Below are 15,538 nucleotides of genomic sequence, written 5' to 3'. Positions count from 1 at the left end.
TTTTCCTGTAGTTTACATGTAAAGTTTTGTTATTGTAAGTTTGAATTCATTCTGTCAAAGAAACTGAATTTTGTGCATTGCAATAAATACACGATCACTGTGGTCATATAAATAAATAATTATATTTAGACTGGGCATAGCTGTTTTAGAGATACATAGTTTTTATTCATGTTGTGTGTAGTGTTTGATGGGGAAAAATTACACCGCAACTGCAAATCAGAAATCCCAATGCTCTGTGTACCAGTTGAGCTTTGCTGACATATAATGGACAAAGTTACTGTACCTAAACTAAATCTAAAAAGCAATTTTTTTTAGATGTCAGCCCAAAATATGAGCACAAATTGTGTGGCTTTGACTTTCCAGCATTTATTTATTTATTTTTTTTTTTTTTTTTTTTTGAGTGTTACATGTTTTATAAATATTTTTAGTATAAAAAATATTGCCATTAACTAAAACCTCTGTAACATTTTTGTTTCACTTTAACTTTTTTCAGTTCAACAATGAACTGCCAAGGTTCTTCCTTAAAATGATGCCAGATCCAAATCTTCCAATTTTTAACGAAAGCTTTTTTTGACACTGACATTTTTTGTCCTCTAAATACCTCAGAGTATTTTTTTAACTGGCGCTCAGGGTTAAAGACACTCAAGCCCAGGGGCTCCCACCATCCTAAGTCCTGCCCTGCTGTATGTGTACAACTAACCCCGCGTTAGTTTGTGCCCGGTGCTCTCAAACCCAAAGAGAGGTGTGTGTGCCCGCAACTGGTGCTCCCCTAATTATTAAAGTGGTCATATGATGTGATTTCAAGTTTCCTTTCTCTGTGAAATGTTACAAGCTGTACATGAATTGATAGGATGTCTATGTCACTGTGTGTAATCTCAAACCCAAAGAGATATTCTATTTAAAAGTTAAGACTCGTACTCACCCTTCTAAAACGCCTCGTTTAAACAAGCCCCCACATGTCTATGTCACTGTGTGTGAAAATTTGCATAATGCCGCCCAGATGTTCAGCCAAAGGAAGAAGGCGTATCTTTTATTTTCGTTGTTGCCGCCGCTTCCATGTGTTTCATTGTGAAAGCGAAACTACTTTGTTTGGTCTTCCAAAAGAGGACACAACTAGAAATTAGTGGTTAAGTTGTATTTACAACACTGTTCCAGAACAGTTCAACCCAAATATTCAGATGTGTGCTGTGCATTTTATGGAGTGTTTCCTGATCCTGGGAGAGAAGACTACAATCCCGGCTGTTCTGACTCACGGTATGTAAGTAGGTTTACATATATAAAGGATTTGCCACTGATGATTCAAACACAAGTTTTGAGCAGTGTAGAGTAGCAGTTGTCGTTTGTCATTTGTCGTTTCTCCAATCACAAATGCAGACATGGTTTTATGTTTAAGCTGCACGATATGCAACACAACACGTAAAAAGATAGTATAAAGCCCTATTAGGACGGTAATTGTTTCTCAGGGGGACGTAAGTGATTTTCACCATTAACAGGGGGTAACCGGTGATTTAATTGCCGTCCGAGTCCAGGATGTCTGTGTTTTTCTCTCACCAGCCCTGGCCAAATTACCTAATGTTTTTTTGACAAACACCAAGGTTGTGTGGTAATTTAATTGCCGTCCAAATCCACATCTCTGAGTTTACAAGAAGAAGTCAATTCAAAATTCAGTGCTTAAACCCTTTTTGAGCACTCCCAGACACCGTAAGTTAACTGTTGTATTTCAGTGTAATTTGCATACACATTTATTTCTGAAATGCTGGAAAGTATTTAAAAGAACAATACTTCACAACTGCTCACAGCGACTGGGAGCAGAAAGAGAAGAAAAGCATGTAAATATTTGAAATGGGTCTTTACTATGGTAGCAGCAGGTATGCAATACAGTTTTAAAATGTGTATTATAAATGGATATCCATTGGTCATCCTTTGGTCGAGTGTTGAGAGAGAACATTAAACTTACTGTTTTCACAGCCAGCAATAGATAGAGAGATAGAAAGAGGGGCATATATGTATACAGTATCATTCTTGTGTGTATATAATAACAAATATGGAAAATGTATTATTACCTATAATTTGCTGTGACTGTTAACCTTTGCTTCAAACTTTTTCCCCACTATTTTAACTACTTTAGATAAACTGTAGTTCACTTACATTGTGCTGCAGTCTGTTAAGTCTAATAATTTATTAAATCTATAACAAGAAAACAATACATTTCAATACCCATATTCTATTATTATATTAGTAAGTGAATGAGAGTTTGTCTTACTATCCTTTCAGTAGCTTACATTTGGTAAAATACCACTGTCCTTTTTTGCATTTATTTTCTTTAAGGTTCAAACCAAGTTTTTTTTTTTTTTTTTTAAGGTTGAAACTAAAAACAGAACGGAGACACCCAAACACAGTATAATATGACACATACCAGTCAGCAGAGAGCTGTGAAAACCCATAAGGACTGAAGATTGATGCTCATGTGCTTTCAGAAGTTCCTCATACGCAAAATAAACTTAATGGTCAGAAGCCAGCCCTACAAATGCTTTTCCAAAATGCCATTTGGAATGCCCTTAGTTTATTTCTTTAAGGTAAGTTTGCTTCTTCATGAAGGCTCGAATCTGTAATTTCAGCATTCAGTTGTAGTTAAATTTACCTATAAACTGACCTTGCATTAAACGGATATTTTAAATAATTTCACTAGGTTACAGTTGATTTATGAATTAATTATTAAGATTTACATTTAAGATCATTTACATTTAGTCATTTAGCAGACACTTTTATCCAAAGCGACTTGCAAATGATGAAAATAGAAGCAATCACACCAACAAAAGAGCAATGATATGCAAGTGTCTATAATGCAGTACACATAGCAAGTTTTTTTTTCTTCTTTTTTTTTCCCCCTCCAGTTTCCAGTTTTACAAATAATGATGGGGAAATAAGTGGGTGACTGATGCCATAAATTCACAATATATTCACAAATTCAAGTCAAAAATGTCGCAAATTTATTCATCCCAAGTTATGTCAACACACACAAACTGAATATATATATACACAGTGCTGTGAAAAGGTTTTACATTTGGTTAGGTTTTTTAATTTTTTTTTGCATATTTGTCACACTTAAAAGATTCAGATCATCACTCAAATTTTAATATTACACAAAGATAATGCAAGTAAATACAAAATGCAGTTTTTAAATTATGATTTCATTTATTAATGGTAAAAAGCTGTCCAAACCTGCCTATCACGGCACTGTATATATACAAATTGATAGAGATATCTCAATAAAAGTAAAACGTAAATAAAAGTAAATAGACTCTATCATATCTTCAATCACTCTTTGTTGAATTGCTTTGAATGTCACAAATTTGTAATAAGGTAACAGTGCATAAAGTGATTTCTGGGCAGCTCTTCAGTATTTTGGTGAATCTTCCTGTTCTCTGGTGCAGCATGTTTTACATACGTTTGTAAATGCGGATGATGTTTTTGCAGTTTGGACAGGTGTGCTTCACATCCTTGCATGCATCCACACAGAACGGGATGCAACAACAGAGCCAGCACCTGAAAAACACAGCAGACACCCTCTAAATATCAGCCGTCTAGGAATTAAATATCAGCAATCTGTGCATACTTACGCAAATATTGCAAGGCTTCCACAAATTAGCCAGGTGAGCAATCCATTGATATGTTCAGTTTCTGTGAGGACGTCCGTCATGCAGTGAGGACAGGTAATGCGGCCCGGTATATCAGTAAGACTCACAACCACCATCTGTGCAACTGCAAATGTACACATGCATCTATTAAACGCAGAACAAATACACACACACACACACACAAAACAGCTAGTGCAAGCTAGTATTTACACAGTTAACCAGTGTCCAAGAACATAAGTCAGATTCACAAATAATAAATTCTATTCTCCTGACAACCAGAGTTTTGTCCTCTGCAGAGAACATTATATTTGAGTGAATTTCTCTGAGACCTTACATGGATGTGCTTTAAAGACTACACTGAGGGCTTTTCAGAGAAATCATGATCAGTCCCTCTCCTTGGTCTTTTTTTTTTTTAAATATGGCTGACATTTAATTTAGTGATCAAATTTAACACCCTTATGGAAATATGATAATATTTTGTAATGATCACTTATCTGACAAGTTTTCCAATGGTTTGTCATAAGTCAACATCTCAGGAAAATGTTATGGGGTTTCAAATCAAAACCTGTCAAAAAAATATTTTTTTTAATTTTAGTTTAGTTTATTTCATTTTTTTAACAGAAACAGTGCACAACACAAGCTAATTTGCATCTGTATTCTCAGGGCAGTATTCAGTCAAACAATACACATTCAATATCACATCATACTTCATAAAATTAAAAAAATCAGGTCAGTGATCACATATTTGGTTTTCCTTAAGCCATACTTTAAGCGTAGTTTTAAAAAATACTAAATATTGTACACTCTCTAATATAAACTATCTTGTAAACAATGTAATGACATGAACAAATATCATGTCAATATAGTCAGGAGGCTATGGTTTACAGGGCTTTGCTATTCATTTTTAGAGACATGTTAGTAATTGTAAGTAGATATTAGTTCCTTTGTATGACTTAAACACATCTCTGATTAATTCATATCTCTTTCTAATTAATTACAGTAGCAATCGATAGTTTATCCTGGTTATGTTCACATAGTGTTGAACCACAGTGATTCCCAGAGTCTCATTGCATGAATAAAAGCTTGAGAAATTATGAGTCTTGGGTGCTGAACACTCACCCACAGGGACGATCGTGGGCTGGACAGTGATGGTATGATCCCCAAACCCATATGGAGGTGGTTGATAAGGTGCAGCTTGTGGCCCTGTAAAAGAGTCAAAGGTGCTCATGGTCGTAGATTTCCTCTATTTTATGTCATGTTCTTATCCACCCACTCCAATAGTATTCATCCAATAATCGTTAACTGGTGGACTGGAGATGTTTGGTTTACTTGTGGACTATTGGGATGATTTTGGATTCTGACGGCACCCATTTACTGCAGAGGATCCAATGGTGGGCAAGTGATGTAATGCTAAATTTGTTCAGATGAACAAAAAACTAATCTACATCTTGGATGGCCCACGGATGAGTACAATTTTTCATTTTTGGATGAACTAATAAGTTTAATAGAAGTCAAAATAATGTAACAGTTTCATACACGATCCTCCCAGTCATAAAGCATAAACTGAGATCACACCAGCCAAAGTCTGTGTTTGTTTTACAGGGCATATGACAACGTCACGGATTGAAACATCACACATTTTACTTCCTTATAACCCCTTCCATAAAACTGGTAATAAATATGCAGTTTCTACAACACAGACTGTTGAATATTGGCTCACATTTTGGGATCGCCATTCTAACTTCTACTACACTGGTTTCTAATCATCCTGTTCCTTTTTATTAGTGAGGTTTAAGTGGAAGATCAGCTGACCTGATTGAGGTGGGTACACTGCCTGCTGTCCAGGGTAGTTTATGCCCGTCTGATCCATCTGACCAGAATAAGGAGGGGGTCTGTAGTCTTTCTCCATTATCGAAACCTGTGAATGCGAATAGTCATAAAATAGATGTTTCTTTATATTCGTCATGTCATATTCTCTCTTTCCTAATCTTATTCTAGTAATTTTCCTATTGCTACAGTACATGCCACAAACAGTACACGCTTTATATTATCATGATAGCCTTGACTTATCAATGCAAAGTTCAATAACATATGCCTTTATGTATTTGACAAAAGCATAACCTTTAATTTAATTTAAAAACGTGTGAACAACACGTACCTGTGAGTGCCTGTATGTGTTTGTGTTGCTTCTCCTCTGAATGTACAGCAGAATCTGGATGGCTGTGAGTGAGAGCGAGAGGGCGTGGATCACGATTACAATAGTGTCAGTCAGAGAGGACAGCAGGCTGCAGTCATAAACATCCTAATAAGAAAAAAAGACAAAACAACATTAACACTGATAACATACATATTTATATTAGAATTAATCAAATTACATACAACACACTGTAAAAAGTGATACTCTATATTTACTCAATAAAATTGTGGCAACAGATTACAAGCAATATTATTAATTAAATTTAACACATTAGAATTAATTAGAATTAATCAAATGAGATACTTACACGCAATCATTCAAAATGAGTAAAATAAGATGAAAAAAAATAAGTAAAATGTATACAAAAATATTGGTTTTGTTGGACAAAAAAACGAGAAGCACCCTGCAGCCTGCATATAGAGGCGGGGTTGCACGTTAACCCACCCCATACCTACTCTGATTGGTTCGATCATCTTTCATAGGCATACATGATAGGAAATGTGTGCGTAGTTGGTGCACTGTTAAAAATAATACACTATATTTACTTAATAAAATTGTGGGCAACAGATACAAGCAATATTATTAATTAAATTTAACACATAAGAATTCATTAGAATTAATCAAATGAAATTAACCATTCAAAATGAGTCAAATAGCACAAAAAAATAAGTAAAGTTTAAAAAAAAAAATTCTTTGAGAAAGAAAAACAAAACACTATGCTAAATGAATACTATGTTATGCTACCAGGCCAGTAGTTGGTGATTAAGAAACACACCCCAAAAATGTAATTCAAAATTCATGTTTTTGTTGCTTACATGGAGGATGATACAGGCATTGTGTTCAAAAGCTTATGTTTTCAAGGCCCCAAAAACAGAGTTATTGAAGACACCTGATGTTAACAAACAGAATCACTGAAGTGAATAATCTACATTTTGGTTACCATTACGGTGGTCAGTGTTTGCTTTAGTTGAGCTCTTGACCCCTTAAAAACTTTTAAACAAATTTTTTGGTTGCTTTAATTGTAATACAGCAGTTAGACAAGCCAAAGAAGAATAAGATCAGGTGGTGTTGGTTGTTTTGACATCATTTGATCTAGATTTCTGAGTTGGTTGTATCTTATCAGCAACAGGCGTCCTTTGGCTGAACAGTGTAAGGTCTGGTATTTTTAGCATAATTGGAGAGATTCTTAGAAGCACTTCTGATCACAACATTTAAAAAAAAAAGATTTTTTTTTTTTTCATTTAGGCACACAGACATCAAGAATCAGGCTGAGAACCTCAACAATGGTGACCATCAAAAAAGCATGTTGCACTGCATTCTGGGTTCCACCAATCAAAACTCAATTTTTAGCTTGTTTTGTGATGCTTACAGTTCATCTGTTAAATCTGAATACTGTTGTCACCATTCTTGAGATTCATACGCTGGTTCTTGATGTCACTGTGTGCCTAAAATAAGTCTTGACTACAATTTTTTTTCTTAATCAGAATTCTTAAACTCTGGATTTTACAGAAATTTTGGGTATTCTATTGTTGAATTACAGGGGTGCAATTTGAATGCTATTTAACTCCAAGAACAAGCTCTACTTGTACACAGGCCAAACAATGATTATGTAAAATCATAACCAACACCACCTGATCTTCTTTACTCTTAGCATGTCTAGCTGTAATAATTCAGTTCCAACAGCCATGCAAAATGTAATATTAAAAAGTCAAGGGTCAAGAGCCCAACTAAAGCAAAAAACACAACAATGGTAACCAATAATTTACCCTTTTCTCCTTCAGTGATTCTGTTTGTGAACTTTAGGTGTCTCCAATTCATAACTCTGTTTTGGGGGCCTTAAGACACAAGCTTTTGAACATGATGCCTGTATCATAATATATAAGCAACAAAAATGTGAAATTTGTAAAAAGGCTGACAATGTGCATGCATATAATGTTTTCACTGGGTGTTTTCATGATTGCCAACTACTGGCCTGACATGTATAACATAGCATTCTTTAGCATAGTTTTTTTGTTTGTTGTTGTTGTTGTTTTTTTTTTATCTCAATGAAATCAATATTTTTGTGTAAATGTTACTTAATTTTTTCATGTTCTTCTACTCATTTTGAATGGTTGCTTGTAAGCATCTAATTTGATATATTCTAATTAATTCTAATGTGTTAAATTTAATTAATAATATGAGAAAGCATCATTATCAGTTTAACTTATTTACCTATCAACCTAATTCAATAAATGTTATTCTTGAAAGCATCATTATCAGTTTAACTTAGTTATTTCTCCACTTGTTTATATACTTGCTGTTAATGTAATAGGAAATTTTGGCTGATCAGCAGACAGACATGTGATTTAGATGGCACTGCCCACCAACAGGTTACATAATCGGCCCTAAATCCTAAATTATCACTCAGGAGGGTTCTTACCAGATGGGAACCAATTGTTGGTTTTTCACTATTGATAAACTTGTGAAGATTCTGAACATTTGTTTGATTTTTGAACATTTGTAGTAACTTAACAGTGTTGAATTGTTGTGTTTGATGAATGCAGTCGACACAATTACATTCATAATTTTAATTTAATTTATTTTACTTGTCTTCATGTCATGCTGTAAAAAGGTCCAAATGATGTCACTTCCTGGGTGTCATGGTTTAAGAAATGTTAAATTTTATGTAATAGGGCAAAGTCATGCAGTAGCAAGAATGCATGCAAAATATTATGTTTGAAAACATATTGACATTTCATGTCTCTCCTGTTTTTCGTTATTATAATAATATGTATTCAATCAAAATAAATAAACAGCCTGTTTAAATTAAAAATACCACCTACCAAAAACAAACCACATTAATCATCATTTACTGCAAACTGACTTTAATGGTTTGATTCATTTCTGATTATATCTGTAGTGTGTTCATACACTGATTATTTGTAATCTGTAATCAGATTGTGACCTTACTACAGTCGAGTTCCTCTCTTCCGCTTCTTATGGGAGATGTGCACACACTGTAAATGCATCATTATATTTTGCTCTGTCAGTTGAACTCATTGCTTGTAAAACATTAATGTGATATTCCACCATGGGAGGAATTTTCCATCAACCCAGTGAAACAGTTGAGTGCTGTTCCATTCTACATTGATTCATATTACCTCAATTTGTGTCCAGCGTTTCCTGGAATTAGTCAGTTATTAACCTCAGTGAAGCAACATGATGTCAATTAAAATCTTGCTAGAAAGTGGAAGCACTTAACTGTAGAAAAACACAGAGAGGCCATGCAGCACATCCTGGGTGAACCACTTCACTGTCCAGCATGCAATGCTGAAAATTCTTTGTTTCCTGAGAATTTGGTGACATAAATCTTTATTTTGCTTAAAGATCTCATGTTAGACTTTAAGCCTTGATTTTCCATGCACTGAAGCATCTCTCATCTTCCTCATCCAGGGCTGTGTTTCCCAAAAGCATCATAAGCTTAATTTGATCGTAGCTCCATTGGTTTCTACGACGATGCTTTTGGGAAACGCAGCACTGTACATTCAGAAGTGCCATGAACAGGATATAAAAACATCCATCACCTTGCATTAATCAAATCCGGAGTTTTGCCTTTTCCTTCTCTGATACTGTTTTAGGGGAAGATGGCCTTTACAAAAATTAACCATGGATTTAATTGTAGTAAACGTGTAGTAACCATGTTATTTATTTATTTATTGGCGTATTGATTACAATTTGTATAACCACAGTTTTACCACAAATACAATGGTTAAACTATGATTAGTAAACCATGGTTAATTTGTGGTTACCATGGTTTAACTAGTAACTGTGTTTTTTTATTGATGTTTGTTTTTTTATTTGTAGTAAAACCATAGTTATTTTTCGTAAGGGAGGGGAATTACAGCATTTATTCATTTTTGTTTAGCCTATTTTTTATTTTCGTGTTCTAATAGCCTAGTTATAACTTTGGTTAAATCCCAAATCCAAGGTCTGAATCTGAATAACTAGTTTCGAGGTTTCGAGTCAAAATAACAAATAAAGAATGTTGGAACGTGAAACGTTGGAACTCTCTAGTGCGTAACGCGTCCTTAGCAACCGTCGGTATCCAAGCAACGGAATACAAACATTCGGTGACTTCAACCACTAAAGGAACTGCAGGTTGTTAAATACTTTAATTTACACCAAAAGATGATGTCATCCCAAATTTTAGTGTCTCGCCCCTATTTTGACACGCGGGTAGCGGCACAGAATGGCTCACAGCCGCTGGTCACAAACCCGGAGACCGCCGTTAAAGAAAACGTGTACGCGGGTACATCCGCCGGTCTGGCCACGGCGGGCTACCGGAGCGCCAAATACACCCCCGAGGAGTGGCTCGCCAATAACTCTGCTCTGTTAAACCGGTCCGTCGCGGACCGGGATCACGCGGAGAGGATTTGCACCGAGTCCAAAGCGCTGAAAGCGGAGACCGACGCCGGGACTTTACGCACGCAGACCGCGGGCACCAAACACCTGGGCAGCCGCCTGCAGGACATCCACAGCTGGAGGTCCGAGCTGGAGCAGCTCATCGAGCGGCTGATCGCGGAAACAGACCTGCTGACGGCCTCCAGGCGGCGGCTGGAGAAAGCGCTGGACGCCACGGAGATTCCCTTCGCCATCGCCACTGATAACCTCACCTGCAGAGAGAGACGCTTCGGACCGGATCTGGTGTAAGGTACAGACAATAAGAAACTAAATAATTAACATAAAACAAAAATAAAAAATAAAAAAACACACACAAAAATAACAAACAAAAAAACACACACACACACACACACACATGATAATCAAAAACAATCACATACATAATAAAAAAAAATATACACAAAAAAGATTATATACACACACAAATTTAAAAATTTAAGAAAAACACAAAGTTAAAAATTTTCAAAAGCTATACTGTATGTGTGTGTTTATATATGCATAATACTGTAAATATACACAGTACACATACTGTACATTATTATATATTTTAAACAAAAACTTTTATATTGGGTGCGATTAATCATTTGACAGCACAAATACGCACACATTTTATATACTTTATTTGATTCCACATTACAAGTCAAATTTCATTAGGAATCAATTTTTTTGAATGATCCAACAGATTAAAGCAAATCCGCACATTATGGATAATACAGTTCTATGGGTACAGGAAACATGGCCTTTTCCAAATAAACATGCTTCCTATAATTGATAGATGTTATCAAACACGTAACAAGGAGTGCTGTGTGTAAAATCATGTCAGAAAATTACTCTACATTTACGGCAGCAGTTACTACGGGTGTGCACACACACACACACACACACACACACACACACACATGTTTGCAGCTCCCCACAAAGTGGAAATTTTGGAAATTTCTTTATGTTAAGAATATGATCAATTTTGTATTATTTACTCATTAATGAAAGTGAAAAGTGAAAGTGACGTGACATTCAGCCAAGTATGGTGACCCATACTCAGAATTCATGCTCTGCATTTAACCCATCCAAAGTGCACACACACAGAGCAGTGAACACACACACACACTGTGAACACACACCCGGAGCAGTGGGCAGCAATTTTATGCTGCGGCGCCCGGGGAGAAGTTGGGGGTTTGATGCCTTGCTCAAGGGCACCTAAGTCATGGTATTGAAGGTGGAGAGAGAACTGTACATGCACTCCCCCCACCCACAATTCCTGCCGGCCCGAGACTCGAACTCACAACCCTTTGATTGGGAGTCCGACTCTCTAACCATTAGGCCACGACTTCCCTTAATAGAGAATAATAGCAATACATAGGTCTATAACAATACAATTATTAGTAGTTGTAGAAGCCTTCTTCATTAATAAAAGATTTAAAATAATATATTACCATTATTATTACTAGTAGCTGTCATAGTGAATAAGCAAGAAAGATGCCATTAAACACAAAACAAGTTCTATGTGTCAACAACAGATCCTGAAACATTTTTTTTAAATGATTTCCAACAGGAAGTGGAGCTGATCAGAAGCATTCAGGCCTTGCTGAAAAAAACTCTGGATCAAACTGTCAACCAGATAAGGCCAGTTGTCCAAATTATGGATCTCTCTTTAATTCTGTTCAAATTCTATATTATATGAGTGCAATAATTCATGTTTATATCTCATGAAGCATTCTTGAAAGGGATACTCCACCCCAAAATGAAAATTTTGTCATTAATCACTTACCCCCATGTCGTTCCAAACCCGTTAAAGCTTCCTTCGTCCTTAGAAGACAATTTAAGATATTGTGGATGAAAACCGGGAGGCCTGTGACTGTCCCATAGACTGCCAAGTAAATAACAGTGTCAAGGTCCAGGAAAGTATGAAAGACATCGTCAGAATAGTCCATCTGCCATCAATGGTTCAACCGTAACATTATGAAGCGACAAGAATCCTTTTTGTAAGCGAAGAAAACAAAAATATCGACTTTATTCAACAATTCCTTTGTCAACAATCTCCTCTGTCTCTCTCCCCGTATGCTGCGTATGCTCTTCTGTGTCATCCGCACCACAAGGATGCACTGTTTCTAGGTGTATTTAGCTTTGATTTGAAAGAAAACAGCGCATCCTTGTGGTGCAGATGATACAGAAGATCATACGCAGCATAAAGTGATATGGAGAGACAAAGAGGAGACTGTTGACAAAGGAATTGTTGAATAAAGTCGTTATTTTTGTTTTCTTCACTTACAAAAAGTGTTCCCGTCGCTTCATATAACCCAGATTGCATGTCTGATGGCAGATGGAGTATTCTGACAATGTCTTTCATACTTTCCTGGACCTTGACACTGTTATTTACTTGGCAGTCTATGGGACAGTCACAAGCCTCCCGGTTTTCATCCAAAATATCTTAAATTGTGTTTCGAAGACAAACGGAGCTTTTATGGGTTTGGAAAAACATGGGGGTAAGTGATTATGACACGATTTTCACTTTGGGGTGGAGTATCCCTTTAAGGCAATAGTACACCAGAAAAATAACATTTGGTCAACATTTATTACTTTGAGTGTTCAGCACACAATTGTAATGGATTTTGATTGGGTTGCAGATTAAAGTCATAAACCTGTCTGTATCTGTCAGGCTGAACCGGGAGGTGAAGCAGACTCTTCAGTCAGACTGGTCTGATAAACAGCAGGCCTACAGTCTGGATGACCAGTGTGGACGCTTTAACAACAGGAGCACCGACACACAACGGCATCCCAGCTCAGCCGTGCTGCAGGAACAGTGCGTGCCAAACCTTACCACAGCTCAGTTGGAGTGACACAGCTTAAACATTAAAGCAGTCTATCAAGAACAAATTTCGACTCCATTGGGTGTCTGATAATGCATAACATTGCCAGCACTTTTAGATCGCAGCTGTTGTGGTGACAGCATCTCAGATGTGTTTCTCTGTAGGGTGTGCGATGAGGAGGTTTGGCGTAAGTTTACTCGGGATAACCTGCGGCTGGCAGAGAGAGAGGAGGTGGCGAGCCAGGCCTTGAGGCGGCTGATTGAGCGGGTCCTCCAGGAGACTTCTGAGGACCTACGGGCGCAGTGTGCCGCTGTAGATCAGGCCTTCAACCAGCGCTGCATGGAACTGAGCCAAGCCAAAACACAGCTGGAACTGCACCTGGCACAGGCAATACACACTTATACAAAACAAAAACCAATACATGTACACAAGGTATCACATATGATAGAGTCTATATAATCTGCAGATTTCATTCAAGTATACAAATCGAGAGGTTCAAATTTTTAATGTTTAAAGCAGTGGTTCTCAACTCCATTCCTCAGGACCCACTGCTCTGCACATTTTGTATGTGTCTCTTATCTGACACACTCAGTTCAGTTCATGGATCGCTCTCTTAACTAACTCATGATCTGAATCAGGTGCGTTTAATTAAGGGAGACATACAAAATGTGCAGAGCAGTCTAACCAAACTACAATATAATAAAGAACCACTGGTTTAAAGGAAGGAACAGTTCACACAAAAATGAACATTTGCTAAAAATTTAAAGATTTGAAGGAATGTAGCATTCCATCGCTTCCTAACCAATGGATGCTCCGCAGTGAATGGGTGCCATCAGAATGAAAGTCCAAACAGCTGATAAAAACATCACAATAATCCACACCACTCCATCTTTAAACCATTGCTCCTAGCTCCCAGAACTGTTTTGGACTGTTTTTGCTTGTAAATGGGGCTTGATCTGTGTATAATTCTCTCCTGATTCAAACAAGGCAAATTTTTTAACTGGTAAAAGCAATATTATTGATATAGGACTCATATGTTAGCCGTAAATATAGGTATGATGGATTTGTTTCTTACAAACGTGCAGCTTTTCACTTCACAAGACATTAACTGATGGACTGGAGTGGTGTGGATAACTTGTGGATTATTGTGATGTTTTTATCAGCTGTTTAGACTCTCATTCTGACGGCACCAATTCACTGCAATCCAATGATGAGCAAGCGATGTAATGCTACATTTTTCCAAACTTGTTCCCATGAAAAACAAACACATCTATATTTTTGATGGCCTGAGGGTGAGTAAATTTTCCGCAAATTTTAATTTTTCGGTGGCCTTTTCCTTTAATATGTCTGTGAAATAGATTCTAGAGCAGATTGGGGCTCAGGAGAGGAATATCTCATACCTACAGCAAGCTGTGTATGATAAAGAAGCTCCTCTCAGAGTGGCTCAATCTAGACTGCATTACCGAACCTTCAGACCCAACATGGAGCAGTGCAGAGACCAGCCCCAGCTCAGGTACGCATGCATACACGCACTCAGTCTCCTAACACACATAAACCCATCTGATGTGTGTGTGTTTGTGTAGTTTGTTAGGTGAGGTGTCAGAGTTCAACAGTACAGTATCAGCTCTACAGCAGCAGCTGTATGAAGCACGCAAATCTTTGTCGGACTTAGAAGAAAGCAGACTGTCCCTGGAGAAAGACATCTCTTGCAAAACAAACTCCCTCCTCATCGACCGAGAGAAGTGTATGAGGCACCGCACGCTACCCTTCTGTCACAGTGCTGTCTGGATACTGACACGGTGTCATAATATGCACTTCTTAACAGGAGGTCTGGATTCATTAGACAGTCACTTCCAGTGGCATGTAATGTGTGCATCTGCTCAGTGTTTTGCAGTGCAGTGGTTATGTCTATCCTCTGGTTTTTAAAGAAAATATTTTTGGGAAAATTTTTAAATTATACATAATACACTGAAATGGTCTAGTGTGTACTGTTTATTTGGCATTGATATTGTTTTCTATATACTGTATAATGAAATAAGTAGACTAAATTAAAAGTGAACTATAATAAGTTTTTAGGCCTACACAAATTCAAAAATAAATGGGACCATTCAAAAATGAAAATGTCTGTCCTCATTTACACACCCTCATATCATTTCAAGCCTATGTCTATATTTCTTATGCAGAACTCAAAAAAATTATGATTCTGAAGAATGTTTCAACCATTTTGCCCACAGAATAAAAAAAATCAACAGTCCAAAATAACGCTGTATGCACCACTGACTTTTATTAAATTATGACAGTTACTGATTAATGAAAATTCAAACATAGACTACATGACATATGAAAACTAATATAACTGTATTATTGTCAAGTAAATCTTTGTAAGTCATTACAATGACATAATTAAATATTTCTAAAATTGTGAAATCTGTGAAAAGACAACTGGTATCTGTATC

At 36.7% G+C, this 15,538-nt stretch overlaps 2 protein-coding genes across 2 annotated transcripts; one reads left to right on the top strand and one right to left on the bottom strand.

Moving 5' to 3' along the window:
* Positions 1–3,175: 3,175 nt before the first annotated feature.
* Positions 3,176–5,923, bottom strand: LOC109105586 (LITAF domain-containing protein-like). The gene is made up of 5 exons (XM_019118859.2): positions 5,797–5,923; positions 5,451–5,556; positions 4,758–4,841; positions 3,621–3,762; positions 3,176–3,546 (listed from the first exon to the last, which is right to left on the bottom strand). The coding sequence occupies exons 2-5, from the start codon at positions 5,545–5,547 to the stop codon at positions 3,441–3,443; spliced, it is 429 nt and encodes a 142-aa protein (XP_018974404.1). The 5' UTR covers positions 5,548–5,556; positions 5,797–5,923; the 3' UTR covers positions 3,176–3,440.
* A 2,941-nt stretch (positions 5,924–8,864) lies between these two features.
* Positions 8,865–15,020, top strand: LOC109104911 (tektin-4-like). The gene is given in 7 exon segments (XM_042717352.1): positions 8,865–10,525; positions 11,793–11,898; positions 12,932–13,075; positions 13,247–13,469; positions 14,441–14,595; positions 14,666–14,839; positions 14,841–15,020. Coding segments are annotated over 7 exon segments (1,362 nt in total). The 5' UTR covers positions 8,865–10,002; the 3' UTR covers positions 14,878–15,020.
* Positions 15,021–15,538: the final 518 nt, after the last annotated feature.

This window comes from Cyprinus carpio, chromosome B1 (genome assembly GCF_018340385.1).
Source record: "Cyprinus carpio isolate SPL01 chromosome B1, ASM1834038v1, whole genome shotgun sequence".
NCBI classification, from domain to species: domain Eukaryota; kingdom Metazoa; phylum Chordata; class Actinopteri; order Cypriniformes; family Cyprinidae; genus Cyprinus; species Cyprinus carpio.
Note: the sequence above shows the minus strand (reverse complement) of the source record. Positions and strands in the feature narration are given on the sequence as shown.